The sequence below is a fragment of the Centrocercus urophasianus genome, unplaced genomic scaffold (assembly GCF_019232065.1).
Source record: "Centrocercus urophasianus isolate 14NV4802_14NV808 unplaced genomic scaffold, USGS_Curo_1.0 seq_13, whole genome shotgun sequence".
Taxonomy (NCBI): domain Eukaryota; kingdom Metazoa; phylum Chordata; class Aves; order Galliformes; family Phasianidae; genus Centrocercus; species Centrocercus urophasianus.
This window is the reverse complement of record NW_024884475.1, coordinates 15,408,046-15,426,901: the sequence shown is the minus strand read 5'-3', so window position 1 is coordinate 15,426,901 and position 18,856 is coordinate 15,408,046. Positions and strand designations below refer to the sequence as shown.

Below are 18,856 nucleotides of genomic sequence, written 5' to 3'. Positions count from 1 at the left end.
AGAGTTACCTTCCGAGAAAAATCATGTATCTGGCAGTATGTTTTGATTACAAAATGTCTGACAATACATTCATTTGAATGTATTTCTTTTTAACTATCTATTCAAAATACATGACTTTGAGATACCATTAATACATCTTTTGTTCCAGTTCGGTTTTATTATTCTTTTTTTAAATCTAACTTCACCTGTAAATAGCAGAGGCTGGATAAGATCCTGTGTCATAACTGACCCTCACTCTACCACGGTACAGCTCTACTGCTATATGATCCTTATCGCCTTTGTAGAGCAGGATCCCACTGTCTTCATCTGTGGCAATCTAATTAAAAGAAAGAAACAATTGGAAAGAATGAAAAATATTTAATCAAAATGCTGTAGTAAGTAAATCTCTCATTTTACTGATACAGTCTATTAATTTACTGTAAAATTCCTCATTGGTCAACACAACTATATTCTTTCTCTTCTTATCAATAAGCTTATTATCTACTTCATAATGAATATAGAGTTATTCTAGTGACTCTCATTTATTCTTTGCTCAAACTGTGAAAAGCTCTTTAAATGAGCCAATGATTAATGGGGGTACTTTTTCACACCAAAAAAAGATAATTTATACTGTTTTCGAGATCAGAAACTTCCATACAAGCAATCTTACCTGAAGAGTGATATTGGTTTGGGAGTGTATCTTAGCTGAAGGGATTTGTAGATAAGATTCTTTGTTGACAAAGTTTATACTGATCAGCTTTTCACATTTCTCACCCTGGTAGCCTGATAAACACTGGCAGATTGGTTCACTCTCTTTTACAATACACTGGGCTCCATTTTGGCATTCATAATTATCACAAGGGCTGGTGCGAGGTAAAACCATCGGTGGCGAAAACTCACAGAACAAGCCACTAAATACAAATAGAAAAATCAGGATTTACAAAAAACAACGTGACTGACTCAAGAAAGACACACATAGAACTATAGAATTGGTTGAAAAGGACCTCAAAGATCATCTAGTTTCAATCCCCTTGCTTTGTGCAGAGTCGCCAGCCACCAGACCAGGCTGCCCAAAGCCACGTCCAGCCTAGCTTTGAATGCCTCCAGGGATGGGACGTCTACAACCTCTCTGAGCAGCCTGTTACATTGTGTAAGTAAAGTAATTTAAAGTAAAGAGGAAGTAAAAAACTTCCTCCTAATATCTAACCTAAATTTTTCCTGTTTCAGTTTAAAACCATTCCTCATAGCCCTATCACTATCAACCCATGTAAACAGTTGATCCCCATCCTGTTTATATGCTCCCTTCAAGTACTGGAAGGCCACAGTGAGGTCGCCCCAGAGCCTTCTCCAAGACCAAGTACTATATCAGATTGCCCCATCCAACTTGGCCTTAAACACGCTTGTACTATTTTCTAATCTTCCTCACCTGTATCCTTCTGGGCAAATACATGTATACCCATTAACTGCATCAGTACACTGTGCTCCGTTTTTACATTTATTGTCCTGGCAGTCATCAAAGTCAATATCGCAGTGTTCACCTACATATCCAGGTGTGCAATCACATCTGTAAAATAGAAAAGCAAGGATAACACAATGCCTTTTAACAATACTGAGTGTTAATGTGAAAGCTAAGGAACTAATCGGTTGTTTAAAACTTGAAACTTTAAAATGTTACTCTGACTTTGTACCTTAATCATGTTATTATTTGGGGAATTTTCATTTCCAGGTTTGCCAGTTATACATGCTTACTCATTATTTGACGTTATATCGAATAATTTGTGGTTTAAAACCAGAGAGACCTCATGAATCATTTTGACAGTTCTTTGAATTTATGAGTAATGCAGAATGTTAAGGGATGCTGTAAGTGGCTGTGAACACTAATCAATATGCTTAGTTGTTGAAGCAGACAAGTAATCCAACATTTGTGTTATTCTGATGGATAATTTCTTTGCCGACTGAACAGCTAAGAATAGGCCAAAGATCCATTTATTCAATTCAAAGGTAACACATTATTTTTCCCCTTGAAGTTCAACCAGCCTAATTTACCACAAATAGCTCGATGTTAGTGAACTAACGTAAGTCTCAAAACACACTCTTTGCATCCCTGCCCTGAGCCCTCAAGTTCTCACTGAACTGGAAACTTTATGTTGTCAGAATAGTAGGCAACATTATTTTTTTATTTTATTATTATTAATTTTACTTCATTGTATTTATCATTTATTTTACTCTCATTGTTAATGCTAGCAGCAGTTCTGCAGGGAGTTCTCATATTCTCAGACTGAGTGAATGCTCAGAAGTCTGTGAAGAATGAATGGAAAATATTACTAATTCATACATTCACATGAATATTTTTTGATTAAGATTTATGGATTGATTTCATTAGACCCTGTGATTCCTCCCTTGCCGTTGTTTTCTCTTACAACTAAAACTTGCTCTAAAGAGCCAAGAGTGATTTCAAATATCTGTGTAATGTTAAATTAAGTACTCTAACAAAATAGATCCCAAATTTATTGAACAACATATGTAAACAAGAAAATGGAATAAAGAACATAAAGCACGCTATTAATAAAAATAAGCGAGACACATTCTTGAAGTTACTGCATGTGTTATTTTCTGATTTAAAATCTCAGAAATTAACTTACAAGATTGATCAACTGAGTAGTAAAGTATGAGATGCCAAACTAGATTCCTGAAGTGGTATGAAGATAATAAACATAATGCAGAAAAAATTAAATCCAACAAGTTTTTTATTTTCCAATTGACAACTTTTTTAATGAACATTTTGTGTTCATGTGAATATTTGATATATTTGAATGTTTTCTGCCTCAATTTAAATAACATGTCTTTTCATAAGCTTTTGTAATGATAATAGATAACCTGATTCTGGCACAAGAGCATACACTGTGTAAGACAGGTACTTATGATTTATTAACCTAAAGCCTGTTAAAACACTTTGAAGTGTGCATAATTAATTGTAATAAGTATATAGTGTAATTACAGATTAACTTTCCTGGGAATGGACTTTATTTTATACCTTCCAGTGTTCCTTCCTAATAACCTCTTCCATAATTACTTCTCAGACAGCAGTATAATAATTCCACTTCAATTAAATGTAATTATTTTCCCACTGTCCAAGATACTAAAAGGGTTTTGTATAGACTATCATATAAACTAACTGCTCTGCATTTTGTTCTTCTTCAAATTCTAGTTGAAGCTTGAACTGCTAAGAATCTTTTAATTAAGTAAATCATATCTAAGATAATATTGGAGATCTACCTTAAAATAACTGAGCCTAGTCTACTGTAATGTTTAGTAATAACTGAATTTTGAGAACAGAACTTCCTTCCACTAAAAGAAAAACAAAGGATGCTGAGGAGGATAAAAACCCTAAAAATTTGGATGCAGCTGGACCATGACAACATTTTAAACTTACTTGTAACCTTTAGGTGTCAAGATACACTTTGAGTCGTGCTGGCAAGGATTCAAGTTTTGAGCACAGAAATCTAGTTTCTCCTCACAGAGCTCACCTGAAAAGTAATACATGTTCTCAACTCAGTGAAAACACAGCAGTGACCCAAAAATAGCTGTTTCTATTTTTTCAGTAATTGCTATGAATTTTTCTATTAACATCAAAAAAATGCATGCTTAATGGTATAATAATGAATACATTCCACACAGAAATATTCAGATTTGCATTGCAAGTAATCTATTTCTAAAAAAAAAAATAAAAAAAATCAAACAAGAACAACAACCTGTTAATATCACTGTCTGACACTACAATTCCAATTATCCAACAACAAAATCTTGCCTTCTGCTTTCTACTTTTCTTAATCAACATTCCAACTTTTTGCACTTGTTAATATACCATAATTATTTACTATTTGTACTTGCTGAATTTAAGGATTCATAGAAACAATGCAGGTAGTAGGGTTGCTTCTTGACATTTGTCAAGAGGTATGAAAACAGAACTGTTCACCAAAATGGGAAAGAAAAGATCAGTTGATAAGAAAGTGCCTTCACTGATGAAGTTGAACTTTTCTTCAAGAAGCACGATACTCGGTATCACTGGTTTTACTTTTCTGAGTATTGGTCATCAGTGTAGTTAGATCACAGAATCACAGAAGGAGTTGAGTTTGGAAGCATGTGGTTACACCCCTACTCAAGTAGGGACACTGTGAGCAGGGTGCCTATACCCTTGTCCAAGCAAGCCAATCTCCAAGGAGACCCATAGCCTCTGGTCAGTCTCTACAAGTACTCCATCACCACACAGCACAGGAGTGCAGCCAGGTGTTCAGAGGGAGCCTCTGGTGTTGCAGTTTATGCCCACTGCTTCTTGTCTTGGCATTAGGCACCACTGGAAGGAGTCGTGATGAGAAATAAATATCTGCAGAAAGGCAGCAGAGTACTGGGGACAAAGACAGCATCACCACAAGTGCAGAAATGGGAAAAGAAGGATAGAATATTTAGGGGTACAATTTGAATAAAAACAGGTGGACTAGAAAAAAAGGAGGAAGGTACAGGATAACAACGCTGGAATTGAGTTTTAGAATGAGCATATGAATGAATGTTATCTTCCAAAATACAAATGTGTTTAGGTTTATGAACAAGCTTATCAGCTACTAATATCATTAAACAATAAGGTTTCTGGCATGTTTGACTATTATTTGTTGAGTTCTTGGAGGGCCTAGCACCACACAGAAACTACCCTCTATCTTAGTTGGACTTCTCTAGCATTATAAAAGTACACATGATTATGATAATGAATAGAAAATAAGAGTAGGTAAGTGCTGGATACATATATATATATATTTGTTAGGTTCAACAGATTCTCCCTAGAAGGCCTTCATTTTTACAGCAATTGTACTTATGAACCATTGTTTAAGACTGCATATCATGAACATACCACTGTGACTATTCATGATCTCAGATATTATTTCTAGAACTTCAGATAAGTAGGATTTATTTCAGTCACTGGACAAATAAATAAAACTTGGAATTGAGGAACAGTCCTCATTAACAGCAGAGATAGAGAAAAAGGCAAAGCTGAAACAAAGAATAATAATTCAATAGAAACATATAAACATATGTGTTATGTGTTTGTAAGGCATGAAATCTTCAACATCCTGAAACACAGAGAAGCCAAAACCAGTCAGAAAAGTCCATCACAGTCATCCAAGAGAAAGAAATACATGAAAAGATCCAGACTGATTCTCTATAAAGATATACATATATTTTTAATGACAGCACATTACCAATTTGCAAGTGGAGCATTTTGCATACAAAACCAGATAAGCTTTGGGTTAACACAAGACAATGGTGTTCAAGCACAGCCTACTTAAAAGACCTCAGGAAAACTGTCAGTAACAATATGACTTAGTCAATATATTTAGGAAACTGAATGAAGATCAAATACAGGCCACTGAGAATGACTAATAGAAAGGATTTAAATTCTATCCTCAAAGCCTTTTCAAACTCTCTATGGACTTATTAGTCTGGAAGTGTGCAAATGTTATGGCTAGGTCAGTGCACAAAGAATCCTGAAATACCAGGGATTCTTAGCATCCCACAATATATCAAACAAAACCCACATCCCTTTCTCTTTTCAAAAGGTTTTGTTTGAACAAAAGCTTTTATAAAGGGAAGTAATTCTTCACATAGCATTTAGTCAATCTGAAGAACTTGTAATGGCTGAAAGCCACCTATAGGCCATCAATATTTAAGTATGAGACATCTCTGAACATTAAATAGAGAATTCAGATTTTCAGGGATCTCAGTGGAACAAAGAAACCCTAAAATTATTATTATTTTTAACTTAGCTTATATGCATTCCTATGAGTTAGAAATGCTTTTATCTCTATACAGATCAGTGTGTAACAAGAGATACTTTTATATACTCATAAAAAAATATCTTATTCTGGAGTATAATCTATGTACAATTAAATGCAGAACTTCAAAACATAGGAAATGACAACCCAATTACAAATGATAAAAATATAGTTGTTCAGTCTCAAAAGTTAACCACAGACGAGAATGACATATTGGGCCTATCTTTCAAACAGAAAGTCTCTGTAGTTACAGTCACAATAAAAGTTCAGTGGAAAACCGGACAATACCTTCTCAAAAGAAGAATTAGGGCTGGTGTTATAGAAGCAAGCAATCTCACCACTGATTCATGGAACTGCCATTGGTACAGGAGAGAAATTGAGCCATCGCTTAGGTTACTGTTTGCACAGACCTTTGAAATTTCTTTAAGTGGGGCAAATAGCATTATTGAGTAGTGTATAAATCTTGTCTTTTTTTTTTTTTTTTTTTTTTTTTTTCATTCAAGTGCTTCTAAAATACATGGTTTTTCAGAGTACATTGCATTTTAGTAGTCATGAATTGATGGCACGTGTCTTCAGAGCTACACTAAAAACTGAACTACCTCATGAAAAGTTCTGGGACACTTGAAAAGTCTTAATTCGCATATCTTGCTAGGAATCAAACCTAGACATTTGGGACTGGAAAAATATTTACAGTTTTGAAAAATATCGAATTCAAATTGTATATACTTGTCATAATGTCATACTTGTCAATAATGTCATATTATCCGGCCTACGACAGTCAAGTGCTTTGCAAGCATCATTAAATGTTTTTGAAATTATGGACAGACTTTTATTTCAGTACTCTTTGGAATCCTTCTACAGTATAAAGGTCCATATAGACTGAAACAGAAACAATGATTCCAAAAAAAGAAAGCTCTTCTAAAAAAGACAGGAACGTACGTGTTCTGATAGAAAATAAAAGTATGTCTTTACATTTGAAGATTGTACATAATGTGAAATAAACCAGAATCATATAATTGGAGGGAGCTTTTAGTTGAACAAAGTAACGGAGAAAACAGGAATCAAGGTAAGGGTGTGATAAACATGGCAGTTCATGTAGTGAGGAATCACGTATGAGAAAGCACAAAATCCTATTGAACCAAAAAAAGTCAGTTTTAAAAGAACTACAAACCCTGTCAGTATAGTCAGTAGAATTCATGATGGACTTGCACACAGGATAAATGAAAAGAAAAACAACTAAAAATCTGAGATGGAATCCAAAACATTTACATCAGATACTGAATTTTTCAATGAGAATATAATCAGCAGAAGAACAAACCAAAATAACCTAAATGCTAGTTCTTAATTTGCACTGTTAACAGATTTATATTCTGAGTGAAGCCTTCTCAAAACCAAAAAACCACTGCTTGAGGAAAAGTAGATAGATAGAAAAAGAATGTGAAAATTTGTGAGATGGAATCCAGACTTCCAAAGAATATGTTCCTGGTAGAGCAACATCTCTTTTGGCATACTGAATAACCAATTTGTTATTTATTATTCAGAATTGAATTGACAAAAGGTGAAGGGAATAAAATCATTTTGTTGAAATGAAGAGAGAATGATGGAAAAAAAAAAAAAAGAGCAGTGTTTTTAAGATCATATCACATAACAATGGAAAAACAATTGTAAAACAGAGTGTCTGGGTTTCAGGAATCTTGATATCAATGTGTGTGTACATTCTTCCATTCACCTAACAGCATTAGAACTGAGGGTGCTGTAAGAGCATGGCTAAGTAATCATGTTTTAGAAGATGAAGACAGGAACATTTTTGGATGTAGAAGAATAAACAGCAGATTATTATTTTTTAGATAATTAGTGGATAAAAACCAAAGATTCTATGAAAAACTTCCAAAATTTAATTAGGATCAGCAGTAACTGTTTTCATGAGACATCCTGTTTAATTAATCTATGCAGTCTGGTTCCTGGTATGGAGTAGCACTGAAACCAGTGGAACTCTTCATTATTGGCACAATCTGAATGCAGGCAATCCTCCAAGGAAAAATTGGAATATTTACTGAGATTTCTACTAAGATGTAGAAGGTGTTGCAGATTTAAACAGTCAGACAGTACTATTATGTTCTATTATCTGTACTGCTAGTACAGGTGACATGTTGTGTGCAACCCTTGGATAACTAACCAAAGTTATAAATTCCTAGATTCATAGTTTATGTTTTCTCTCTATACGTTATTTCACTCTTATGACATGATGAGCTTATAAATCACAAAATAATTTAACTTTGGATTTCTCAACATATAAAGACAGTACAACAAATAATGAGGAACAATGCAATGATGCAAAAATGATTTACATCATTGTTATTTTGAATAATTGGGCAATAAATTAAAATATATAGTCGTACCATGTGATCCAGAATATTTCTGAATGAATATAAGAGCTCTAATAAAAATGGTGATTAATATTAGAGGACATTGAAAATTACAGGCAAACTTAATGAAGAATCAAGCTTAAAATCTAGTATACTAGTAATCCTAGCATACTACTAAAGTTGAGTATAATATTAGAATATAAACTAGATAAAGAGTACAAAGGAAAGACCTGTCAATTGCTCCAAAGCTAAAATACCAAATACATTTTGCGGACTTAAGAATAATTACTGGAATAGAAGGACATATGTACATTTATCTTTGTTTCAGCTTACAATCTTGGTTGCTACATATTGCAAGTCAATTTCTGCAGACTTTCTGTTTAATCAATTAGGTATTTTAATCTAGTTTTTGACTGAAAGTCTCTGTTCATTTACTTTTGACTCAAATACTGAATGCCTTATAGGAATGGTTGGAAAACAACAGTGCTACTTAAGAAACTATATTGAGAAAAGTGCTGCAGTTTAAGTCTTGACTTTGACAAGCAGAATAAAACGAGATACTTAAAGTACTGATTGTACTATCGGAAAAAAATAAAATAAAAACATCTACTGTACAAAGGACACTGATGCTAATTTTTTGTTCACTGTCACAGATAAAATTTACAACCACAAATCTGCAAATTCTGTTAGAATTTAATTTTTGAGTAGAATTTAAAATTTGATCAATTGTTGCACTTTGCTCACCATTGGTTACTTCTCTTCAGCTAAGCTGCAAGACGTGGCTTAGTTTATCATTGCTAGTCATTTAGTTATGCTATTTGGCAACAACAAAAAACAGTAACTTTAGGCAGATAGCCTTTAAGACAATTAAGGAAAACAAAACAAGGATAATTGACAGAATCACTAAAGGCAGCTATCAAACTAGAAGTAAGTGGTTTAGATTGCCAAGGATGTATACTTCACCTTCATGAAAATGTAGCAAAATTACTTTAATATACCTCAAATGACTACATTAGCATGAGTATTAATCTTCACAAAACAAAATTATACAAGTCATGAAAAGCAACAGTAGCAAAGTTACTGGTTTGTTCTTAAAAGTTACAGCATTTGTATGTAAATCTTACAAGACTGTGGATTGATTCTGATTAAATGAAATAATCATACTTTTTATCATGCTATCACATTACTGTATCTACAATAAACAGTATGATTTGTTTTTCATTACTTGCATGCCTAAATTTTAAGCAACTACTTGTTTACCAAGTGAATTTAAACAACTGCTTAACTGTAGCAGCTAGAAGACCATGTAATTAACTTTTGAAACATAAAAACAAAATTTACATCTGTCTAGGGCTTGCCTAAACTGAAATGATTACTTGTCATTATCCTTCGTTCCTTCTATTGCCAGCTCAAAAGTTGTCTGCCATGATCCTCCAAGCAACTTAGATACTGACAATGACTTTCATGTTCAGTGTGCAAGCAAATACAAGCACGTATCACACACATCTGCTTAATTTCTGTACTGAACTTAGTTCACATCCCCAGGTCTTTGATAATTTGTTTGTGAGGAATTTGTTTTTGATAAAATCAGTAATTTTAATATTTTCTAGTTCATACTTGTGTCATACATTTACAATGACTGTATAGAATTCATTGACTTTCTACCATTTATCACATTTAAAAGACATTCAAACTACCAGCAAGCCTAATTATGCACAGATAACATCTACTGCAACTTGAAATTAAGGCTTGAGTCTCTTCAAAGTAGCATCTTCAGTTTAAATTCCATTTAAAAAACTATTTTTCATGGGCACAGAAGAAAAGTTTAGGGGTTTTATTTTTAATTCACAAAAGAAAACCCTAAATTTTGCAATTCACATTGCTGGATATTTGTGATAAATCAAAATGAATCACCAACACTGAACTAGTTATTATTATAACTGCTTTGTTTATTTACTATTAAAAGCAAGGGTAACAAAGTTTACCTTTTATATTTCTCTGTACTGAACTTGCATTTTTTCTAGTTCTCCTTGTGAAAGGACTCTTTTTATAAAATCAACCAGTTTCATACTAGGACAGCAAGAGAACAATATAGAAATAACTTTGGAAGTGACAAGGAGAAAGAAATATAGGAGGCCAATTGCTACTTGTTCAAACAAGTAACTGTAAAATGCAGAAGAAGGACATGTCTAAATTGTATACAAATTTAAGTATCCAAATTGTGGATGAAATCACTTTCTGGACGTATCTGCTTCTCTCTGTCATTTGCAGAGGGAATTCAGGCTCTTACTTTAAACTGTTAAGAATAACTCTTCAGATGTCAACATAGACGGTATAATTGCAGTTGTTAAATATGTTATTTAGTGGTTAAAGAAAATATTTTTCATTAGTGAAATACAGCACTGTTTTACAGAGTGCAAATTATATTTATCAAATTTACTTGACAGCAAATACACTGCAAGTTTATTTGACCCATTTGCTTTTCAGAACTAAATATGCAATTTACAAATACATTGTCTCCAATTATGCTAGTTTCAGATTGTAAATAGTGGATTGTACGGAAGATCAGCTTATATAGGAGATGTACTGTCTCTGTTAGAGAGATAGGTGTCAGACAGAGAATAGTAATAATTTAAAGAAAAAAAACAATAAAAAACAACCGAAGTTCATGTCATAAATACCTTCACCGTTACCTTTCCTGTACAACAGCCTGAGCTTAATGAGATCATTTCAGATTCTTTAGATACTTATGGCACAAATGTCACTCACATATGATAAGCAAAAGGACTACCATTCTATACTCCAGCATAATTTCTAGTACCATCATTTAATAATGAGATTACATCAAAACAGTGCTATAAAACACAGCATACTTTAGAATGGAAACAAGGTATGTATTAAAGATTTCAGAAGATCACAACATAAACCTTTTTGTCAGTCCTATCATGGGTGCACAAATTTGTAAAACACCTGAAAAGAAGTAATATTATAGTACTCCTGCACAGTGATCTGTATCTTCAATGACATTCTTTCGACATGTATTCACAGCTATATCCATGTGACTGATTTCAGGATTTGCAATGAGCTTTCTAAACGATATCTATATACGATTCATTTGATCATTCGTAAGAACTTAAATCCATGCACCTTTAAGGAAAGGAAAGTGAAAATAGGCTTAAAAGACAACTGACCTTTTTCCACTTCATTCAGATTAGCAGCTTGCAGTGACAAAGACAGAAGAGACAAGAGACTTTTTACATTGTAATACAACAGCATAGCACATTAAGCTAATGCACAGCTATAGCAGCAGAGATGTTGATATAGCAAAAATGAAGCAAGCTTCAGTCTCACCTACAGCAGAGCAAAACAAACAGAAAAGGTAAGAAGTACATGCCACTGATGGCATAAGAAAGATTTTACTTCTGGATCTGTTAGATTTGTGATCTAATGACTGATGGTAATGAGAAAGATAAATGATTATCTGTAGTCTATAGAATGCACACAAAATGACTTGATGTTAACTAGACTGAGTTTAATATAAAGGAGATGATAATGTTAAGAGAATAGCAGAGTTAAAGAGTGCAGGACATAGCGAAGCATTTTAATGTTTTATTTCTCAAGATTTCATCAGACAATCTGAATGCCTGATGATTCCATTTGCTTCCTGTTATTTCACAGTTACAGTCTGTGATCTTAAGAAAGCTCATAGTATTGTGCAAATACCTTTCTTTGTCTTTCCACTTTTATTTGTGGAGGTAATTGCAAAACTTAACTGAGGCAGAGGAAAATCGATTCCTGGTTCGTAAGCTAACAGCCTTTTTTTTTTACTTTCTTTCTTTTTTTTCTTCTTTTTAATCAATAGCACTTATTTAAGAAGTGCAAATTTCCAAGGGATTGTAAAAAAAAAATGCAAAAAGTGACAGAGTTTTGCACTGCAACGTTCTTTACAATGTTTTTTGTATTTTTTATGTATTTTCAGAGTCAATTGTATTAAAATTTTAGAGCAGAATGATTTACAATTCATACTAATGGGTTCCAACTGACTTCTTTGTTACACTGTGCTACTGAAACATAAAACATATTTGCAAATGAAAGAATGAAAAAATATTCTGGGCTGATGCACTTCCACATTCAGTATATCCTTGCCGTGGTATCTTGCACACAAACAATACAAAGCATTGTCAGCAAAATTAAAACACAACACGACAAGGCTGTGGTGGCATTTTCCTGGTATGTATACTGTTCAGCTTCCAGCAACTTATGGTTCAGGGACTTTCTGAACTAGAGATACATACTTTCATATTTTAAAATATTTTTTTACCTACTGAATATATAGCCAGTTTTTCTGATGATTAGCCTACTTTTGCCGAGCTAGTACAGCTGTTTATCTACTGAAAAATGCCTTCCACGAGGAAAAAAACCCCAGCATATAGTAATATACAGATCTGATTTTAACCTTTTAAAACAGATACCAACATCGAAATGTCTGCAAAACTCCTAATGAAAAATCACTGTATTAATACTGGGTATGGGTTCTATTGCTTTCAAATCAAGCTATGCGCAAAAGGAAAAAACAATCCCATAAATAATTTGATATCTCATACACACTTGAGGCAACTGTAAGACCATTTTATATTCTGAACACTACTATTTCTAGATCCTAATGTACCCAGAGTAACTCTTAATGCTTAAAGTTACTTAAGTAACATACTTACTATGCAAGAACAGTGGTGTCAAGTGTAAAAGATAAATGATGTTTTATATTTTCTCCTTATAATTTATCTGAATTGAAACTGGCTTAAGATCTCACAGAACGTATCCTAACTTCAGATGCTCTGTAAGACAGATAATGTACAGTAGAATTCTGTACTGTGTCCTGTGGAAAGAAAATCTTGAAATTTTGATACTACTTACGTCCACCTCGTCTATAAAGTGAGCAGAGGCTCTGGTCTTGCATGTTTGGAAAAACGTGTGTCTTTTTTTTCCGTAAGGTTTGGAAATAATCTATTTATATGACCTACTGATTTCAGTAACAATTTTGACTAGAAACTGTATCTATGAAAACAAATTTGCTTTTCTAAAAGAAGTCCATCTAGCAAACAAAACCACTTGCCATGGAAACTCACAGCATTTTCTTGTTAGAATTATGCGCAGCATTCTACAACAACAGGCTCCTCAAAGCAAAGTAATTGCCATTTCCTTAGATATGAGTCAAGTAAAAAACACACTTTCTTCTGTTTTAACTTAAAAAAAAACAACCCAACTACATTACAAACATCAAGTTAAAAATGCTGCAAACGTTTATGCTCTCATTTTTTTTCTCTAACTACATATATATATAAATACTACAATTGAAGTTTTAATTGTAAATGTAAAACATACATTTCAATTAAAATGCAACAGAAATGCAACAAGCACACAATCAAAATTTTAGGCTAGCACATATAAACAAGCCTTTGTATCCACTCCATGGATATTTAATACAAAACAGTCCTTCCCATGGGTTATTATGAATACAACAAGCTGTTTGCCCTAGCAGCCCAAATGCACCTAGGGTGATGTCAGAAATGAAGAAATAAGAAACACACGCCAAAAACTGCTGAGGAGGATGGATGTGCAAATGAATTGTCCACTATTTAATAAGTACATGAAACCTCTTAACGTGAAGTTGTTAAATAGGAAAACTAGACTGATTTGACTGGTTTGCTTTCTTCCATCCTGTGCAAAAGAGTATCTGTTCATTTTCAAAGGAGATAGCAGTTAATACTGGGATCTGAAGCTTGATTCAGATATAGCTGAAATATTAGATATAGGAGAAATAAAAAAGATCTGCTACTACTTATTGCCACTGTAACCTACTATTTCTTTCTAAGGCTTGAATTTTCAGTTGCTTTCCAGTAGAGTGAGGGAGGAGTACCTGACAAAAGAGTTTTCTTAAGCAGTAGGTTAAGTCTAATCTTGCAGATGTGGACCACCCCATTATTCTTATTTACCTTATTCTGGCTACATATGCTTTTAACTCATTTCTCTTTAGGTATTGTGGCTCATTCCTCATAGAGAAATTGGTTCCAAACATTTACCCAGAATAAGTACTGGATGAAAACACAGATTACATATTTCTTATACCTCTGTTCTATCATTTTTTCTTACTGAAGGTTTTCAAGATTTAAATACTGACTTCAAATCTGAATACACTATATCATTTCAGCAATCCAGTGGGTTGTAAAAATAATGATGGAAATGCCTTGGATTAAAAAGGTGTTAGCTGTGTTTTCAATAAATGAAATTACTTCATTACTTAACCTCTCCTTCCAGTTTTCCAGAGCCCAAATTTAGTGCTCCCTGAGGATGATGAAAAGCATAACTAATAGATGCAATAGGATTGTTATATTAAGAAAAGAGGTTGACTAGGTATAGTTAGTTAATTCCTAGGTTAGAGAGGATCTTGCATCTTTGTTATGTGTTACAAATAATGGTTTTGTGAATTTAAGCTCTGTGTTCTCCTAGTGGACTGCTAGCTGACAGAAAGCAGATCTGTCTAACTAGAAAAACTATGAAACAGATGAACATAAACAACAGATCTTTCTTCTTCTTCTCACATGTTCCTGTTCTAACTACTCTCCATTCTCACACACATGATGAGAGCAAGCAAGATACCCTGTGTCTCAAAGAGAGGAGCCTGGCTGCCAACTCTAATGATGCTATTTTCTTGTAATGCTATTTTCTTCATCACAGTCTGAATTAATATTTTTAAAGGAGGCCAGGACAACATCCAGGACACCAAATCCATTTCCATGTTAGCACAAATAGACATTTTTTTCTGCCCTGGTAGCAACTTGGAAAATAGAAGATAAAAGTAATATATTTTTTTCGGATTTTTACATCTATGGGCATTCTTCATTGGCCTGGTTGGGCTAGATAAACATGTGAGGAAACATCTTTTCAACACATTTTTCAACACATTTTGAAACATCTTTTGAAATTCAAATGCTATAATTTGAAAAATAACAGGGAAATTAATGAGTAGGTATTGTCTACTTTTTACTACAAACCATACTGAAGAGAATTATTGAGGGAAACTTGGCCTTAAATCAATTGTAAAGTAAATTGACTCGCATACAAAAACAGAGCTCTTTCCTATTAGGAATTTCTCTTTCTTTTATATTCCTACCTGTATATTCAGGTGGACAAAGGCAAGTATAATTATTAATTCCATCCACACAAGTAGAATTATTTTCACAGTCATTGTCTTCACAGTCATCAACATTTATTTCACAATTTTCACCTTCAAATCCATCTGCACAAGTGCACCTGTAAAACCAAAAATAAAACCAAGCACACAAATATTTTAGCTGGGAAGATCAGAGAAGTTCTGTAATTAATAGGGTTGCTAATTATAATCACTACCTCTAAGAGAATATGGATGATATAAAATAAATGTAGTAAATATTCTCCAAATATTTTTATCATTTTAAGTTACAGACAAAAAGGCTTCTGAATTTGTGCCTTTTCGATTCTGAAATAACTGGTTTTGAAATGACTGCTACCTTTCTATTATTACATGAGATTATATTTCTTAAGGAAAATAATCCTGCTTTTTTGTTGTTTGTCTTGTTCTTAAAAACAATTTAAGTGAATGGAGAAAACTGCAGAATCAGAGATTAGTACGTAGTACTCCTACTGATCTATTAGTTAAATACATCATTATACATCTGTATTTAAAGTTCCACAATACAGTACCTGTATTTGTATCTGAAAACAAAGCCTACATAAACTTTTCAAAGGGATGATTTTTGCTTTGTTTTTACAAATGTTTTGATTTTCAAAATATGTAGTGTTTAAACAAATGGAAAAGCTTGAATCCTGAGACAGGGCTGTGTCACATTAAATTCTAGAGACACAATAGTAAGATCTATATACTTAATTTTAAATAGAAAAGTATTTGATCTTTGGGCAGAATATGGATTAAAAAATAAAAATAATGTCTTAATGAAGTGCAGGATAATGAATTGTTTCTTTTTGAAGTGTCATTTTTAACTAGGTTGAGGTGTAGATTATTAAATGACTAATAATTTCACAGAAGAATGCTAAAGAACTTTATTTCATAATTCATGAAGTACATCTGGAGTAATTGTACTGTGTGATTAAATAACTCAAGATTAAAAATGTTCACAGCATGTTTATCTGCTGGCATAGTGAGTTTCAAATGAATCATTAATTTTCTCTTTCACTGGGATTTAAATTTTATCATTTACATGCTGTCTGTTAAACTAATACACACGACAACAGATGAATGGTGAGATTTTTTCAGCAGGGATCAAGCCAGCTATTAATTAGCATAATGGAGTCAATATTATGTTGTCTTGACCTGAAAAGCCTCTACTAATCAGAACCATTTATTGCTGTTTTTTAATGTTTTGGGGATTTAGAAGCTTTCCACGGATAGTGACATGTCTGAAAACTTCAGAAGCAATGTAAACCTGCCTTTGAGTTGCAATTATCAACAAAGAGAACCCAAAGATTAACACCTGCATAAATATAAAAGTCAACAGTTTTTCATTCTGTTATTAGAGTTAAAAACAACATACCAGAAACCATCTTTTTCTCCTTCTTTCAAATGACAAGTTCCACCATGTTTGCAAGGGTTACTAATGCAGGCATGAATGGGAATATCACAGTCTTGACCCTATGCAGGGAACAGGTATAATTTAAGAAGAAAATACAGATATTAATGGAAGGGAGTCAGTTAAAACAAACTGTTGTTTAAAAGGGAGTGGCTAATACTTCACTAATTTTTCTTCTTCATCCAGTACCTACCTTGAAACCATATGGGCAAGTACATCTATAGAAGTCAACTGGATCATTATTGCAGGTTCCATCATTTTTACATGGATTTGATAAGCAAGGGTTACACTTAGCAAGAATATTGACATCCACGGGCCCTTAAAAATACAAATGTGATATTCAGAAACAAACTACTAATTCATATTTGACAGGATGTATCTGCTACACTGCTATACATTCTAAAACAGTATTTGTTTCTAAGACTGTGATATTTCTGCATGAATGGAATGCTTGATTGTCCTTAATTCTTTTGACATGCCCAGATATATTTGCTGCTCAATTTTTGGCTTTAATCTCTTAAAAAAAAAAAAAAAAAAAAAAAAGAAAAAGCAGCAGCAGCTGACCCCCAAGTGATTTTGATATCCTCATTCTTTGAAATCTGTATAGTTCTGATCCATGATAATTGCCTTCCCTTTTTATTAACAAAATTAAGAATACAGTTTCAAATTTATCAGGTAAAAATTGTCTCTGAGAAAAGAAAGGCTATAGCAGTTTCCAGTCCTTCTATTGGTGGTGTTACCATGAACTGTAATTTTATTTATTTGCAGGATTACATAGAACTTGTGGCAAAATGACCTAGCAAAATAAGTTGAACATCTGTGATAAAATATACTGTCTAAGCTATCTCACTATAAGTAGGTCTATACAGCACCTTGTCTCATTATGGAGTCAGCCACAGTTCATTTCTGCATTAGCTGACTCTCAAAGTATCATGAATCTACACACAAAAGATGGCTGCCTTTAATGCCTTCAGTCTTGCTTCTGTTACAATGGTTATTACAACAGTTATAAAAATAGAAATTAGAAAGCAATGTTGACAAGATCTAAAGTCTTAAAAACCAGACTGATTTTTTATCCTACCTAAATCTTATTCCTAAGATGTAAATATTCATTAGATATTTGCTTATTTTCTGTTGGCTTACAATTTTAATGCTGCTTTTTCATGTCAAATTTTCAAATTATAAACTATCAGTTGGTGTTTTGGTGTTTTTGTTTTTTCTTTTGTCAGGCAAACAAATAAATTACCAGATATTTGTTTAAAATTAGAAATAATCTAATGATATTTGTAATGATATGAATAATGATGCAATAATGCATCATTTTCAAATAATTTGTACAAGTTTTAAGATTAATTATTGTAAAAGAAAACAGGGGTGACTTGACCAAATGCCTATTAAGAGAATGAACATACATTCTCTACTATCTCCAGCTTTATTGCTTAACGACATTACTGACTCCAGCTTTATTTCAGACTTGGACTTGTGGAAAAATCTACAGGTAATTTTTAAGTTTTAATGGATAACTTGTGATTTCTTCAGTGACTAGGCAAAACAAACTCCTCATACCTAGTGGTGGAACTGCCTGCTTGCTCTCTATGATTTTAAATGAAACAAGCCAGACTGCAATTTTTTTCTGAAGTAACAGTGCATTTTTAATGAGATGTGACGTGGAGTTTTTTTTGCTTTCTATTATTTAAACTTTCAAAATTCTCTTTTATTTGGCAAGCTCTGATAAGCTACTGTAAAGGAACTGGCATGGAAGGAAGCCATATGATTATAAGGATACAGTAGGGGTGCTACAGAAAGATTGACAAACTTCTCCTTTAATCTGTAGTTGATAGTAACCATCTGTGTCGCAGTTTGCAAGCAAATGCTGGGAGATGAACACAGTAATTCGTGGTAAGATAAGTTGCGACAATTGCCAAAGTCACCATCTATGTAGATCACTGACTATTCTTGTTTTCATTACCTTATTTTGAGAGAAAAATCTATAGATGATTAGTTTCTTAAAGCAGCAAACAGCAAAGGTAAGCAAGTTGGAAAAAACACCTTAGACTATCAC

General features: G+C 33.1%; 1 protein-coding gene across 3 annotated transcripts in view; it reads right to left on the bottom strand.

Moving 5' to 3' along the window:
- SLIT2 (slit guidance ligand 2) overlaps window positions 1-18,856 on the bottom strand; it is a 243,902-nt gene that overhangs the window by 13,314 nt on the left and 211,732 nt on the right. For all 3 annotated transcript variants that reach the window (XM_042811974.1, XM_042811975.1, XM_042811976.1), the window contains 7 exons: window positions 16,988-17,112; window positions 16,759-16,856; window positions 15,342-15,481; window positions 3,413-3,506; window positions 1,406-1,543; window positions 650-890; window positions 186-316 (listed from right to left, as the gene is read on the bottom strand). In XM_042811974.1, coding sequence (XP_042667908.1) covers window positions 186-316; window positions 650-890; window positions 1,406-1,543; window positions 3,413-3,506; window positions 15,342-15,481; window positions 16,759-16,856; window positions 16,988-17,112 — 967 coding nt within the window. The remainder of the gene's footprint in view (window positions 1-185; window positions 317-649; window positions 891-1,405; window positions 1,544-3,412; window positions 3,507-15,341; window positions 15,482-16,758; window positions 16,857-16,987; window positions 17,113-18,856) is intronic.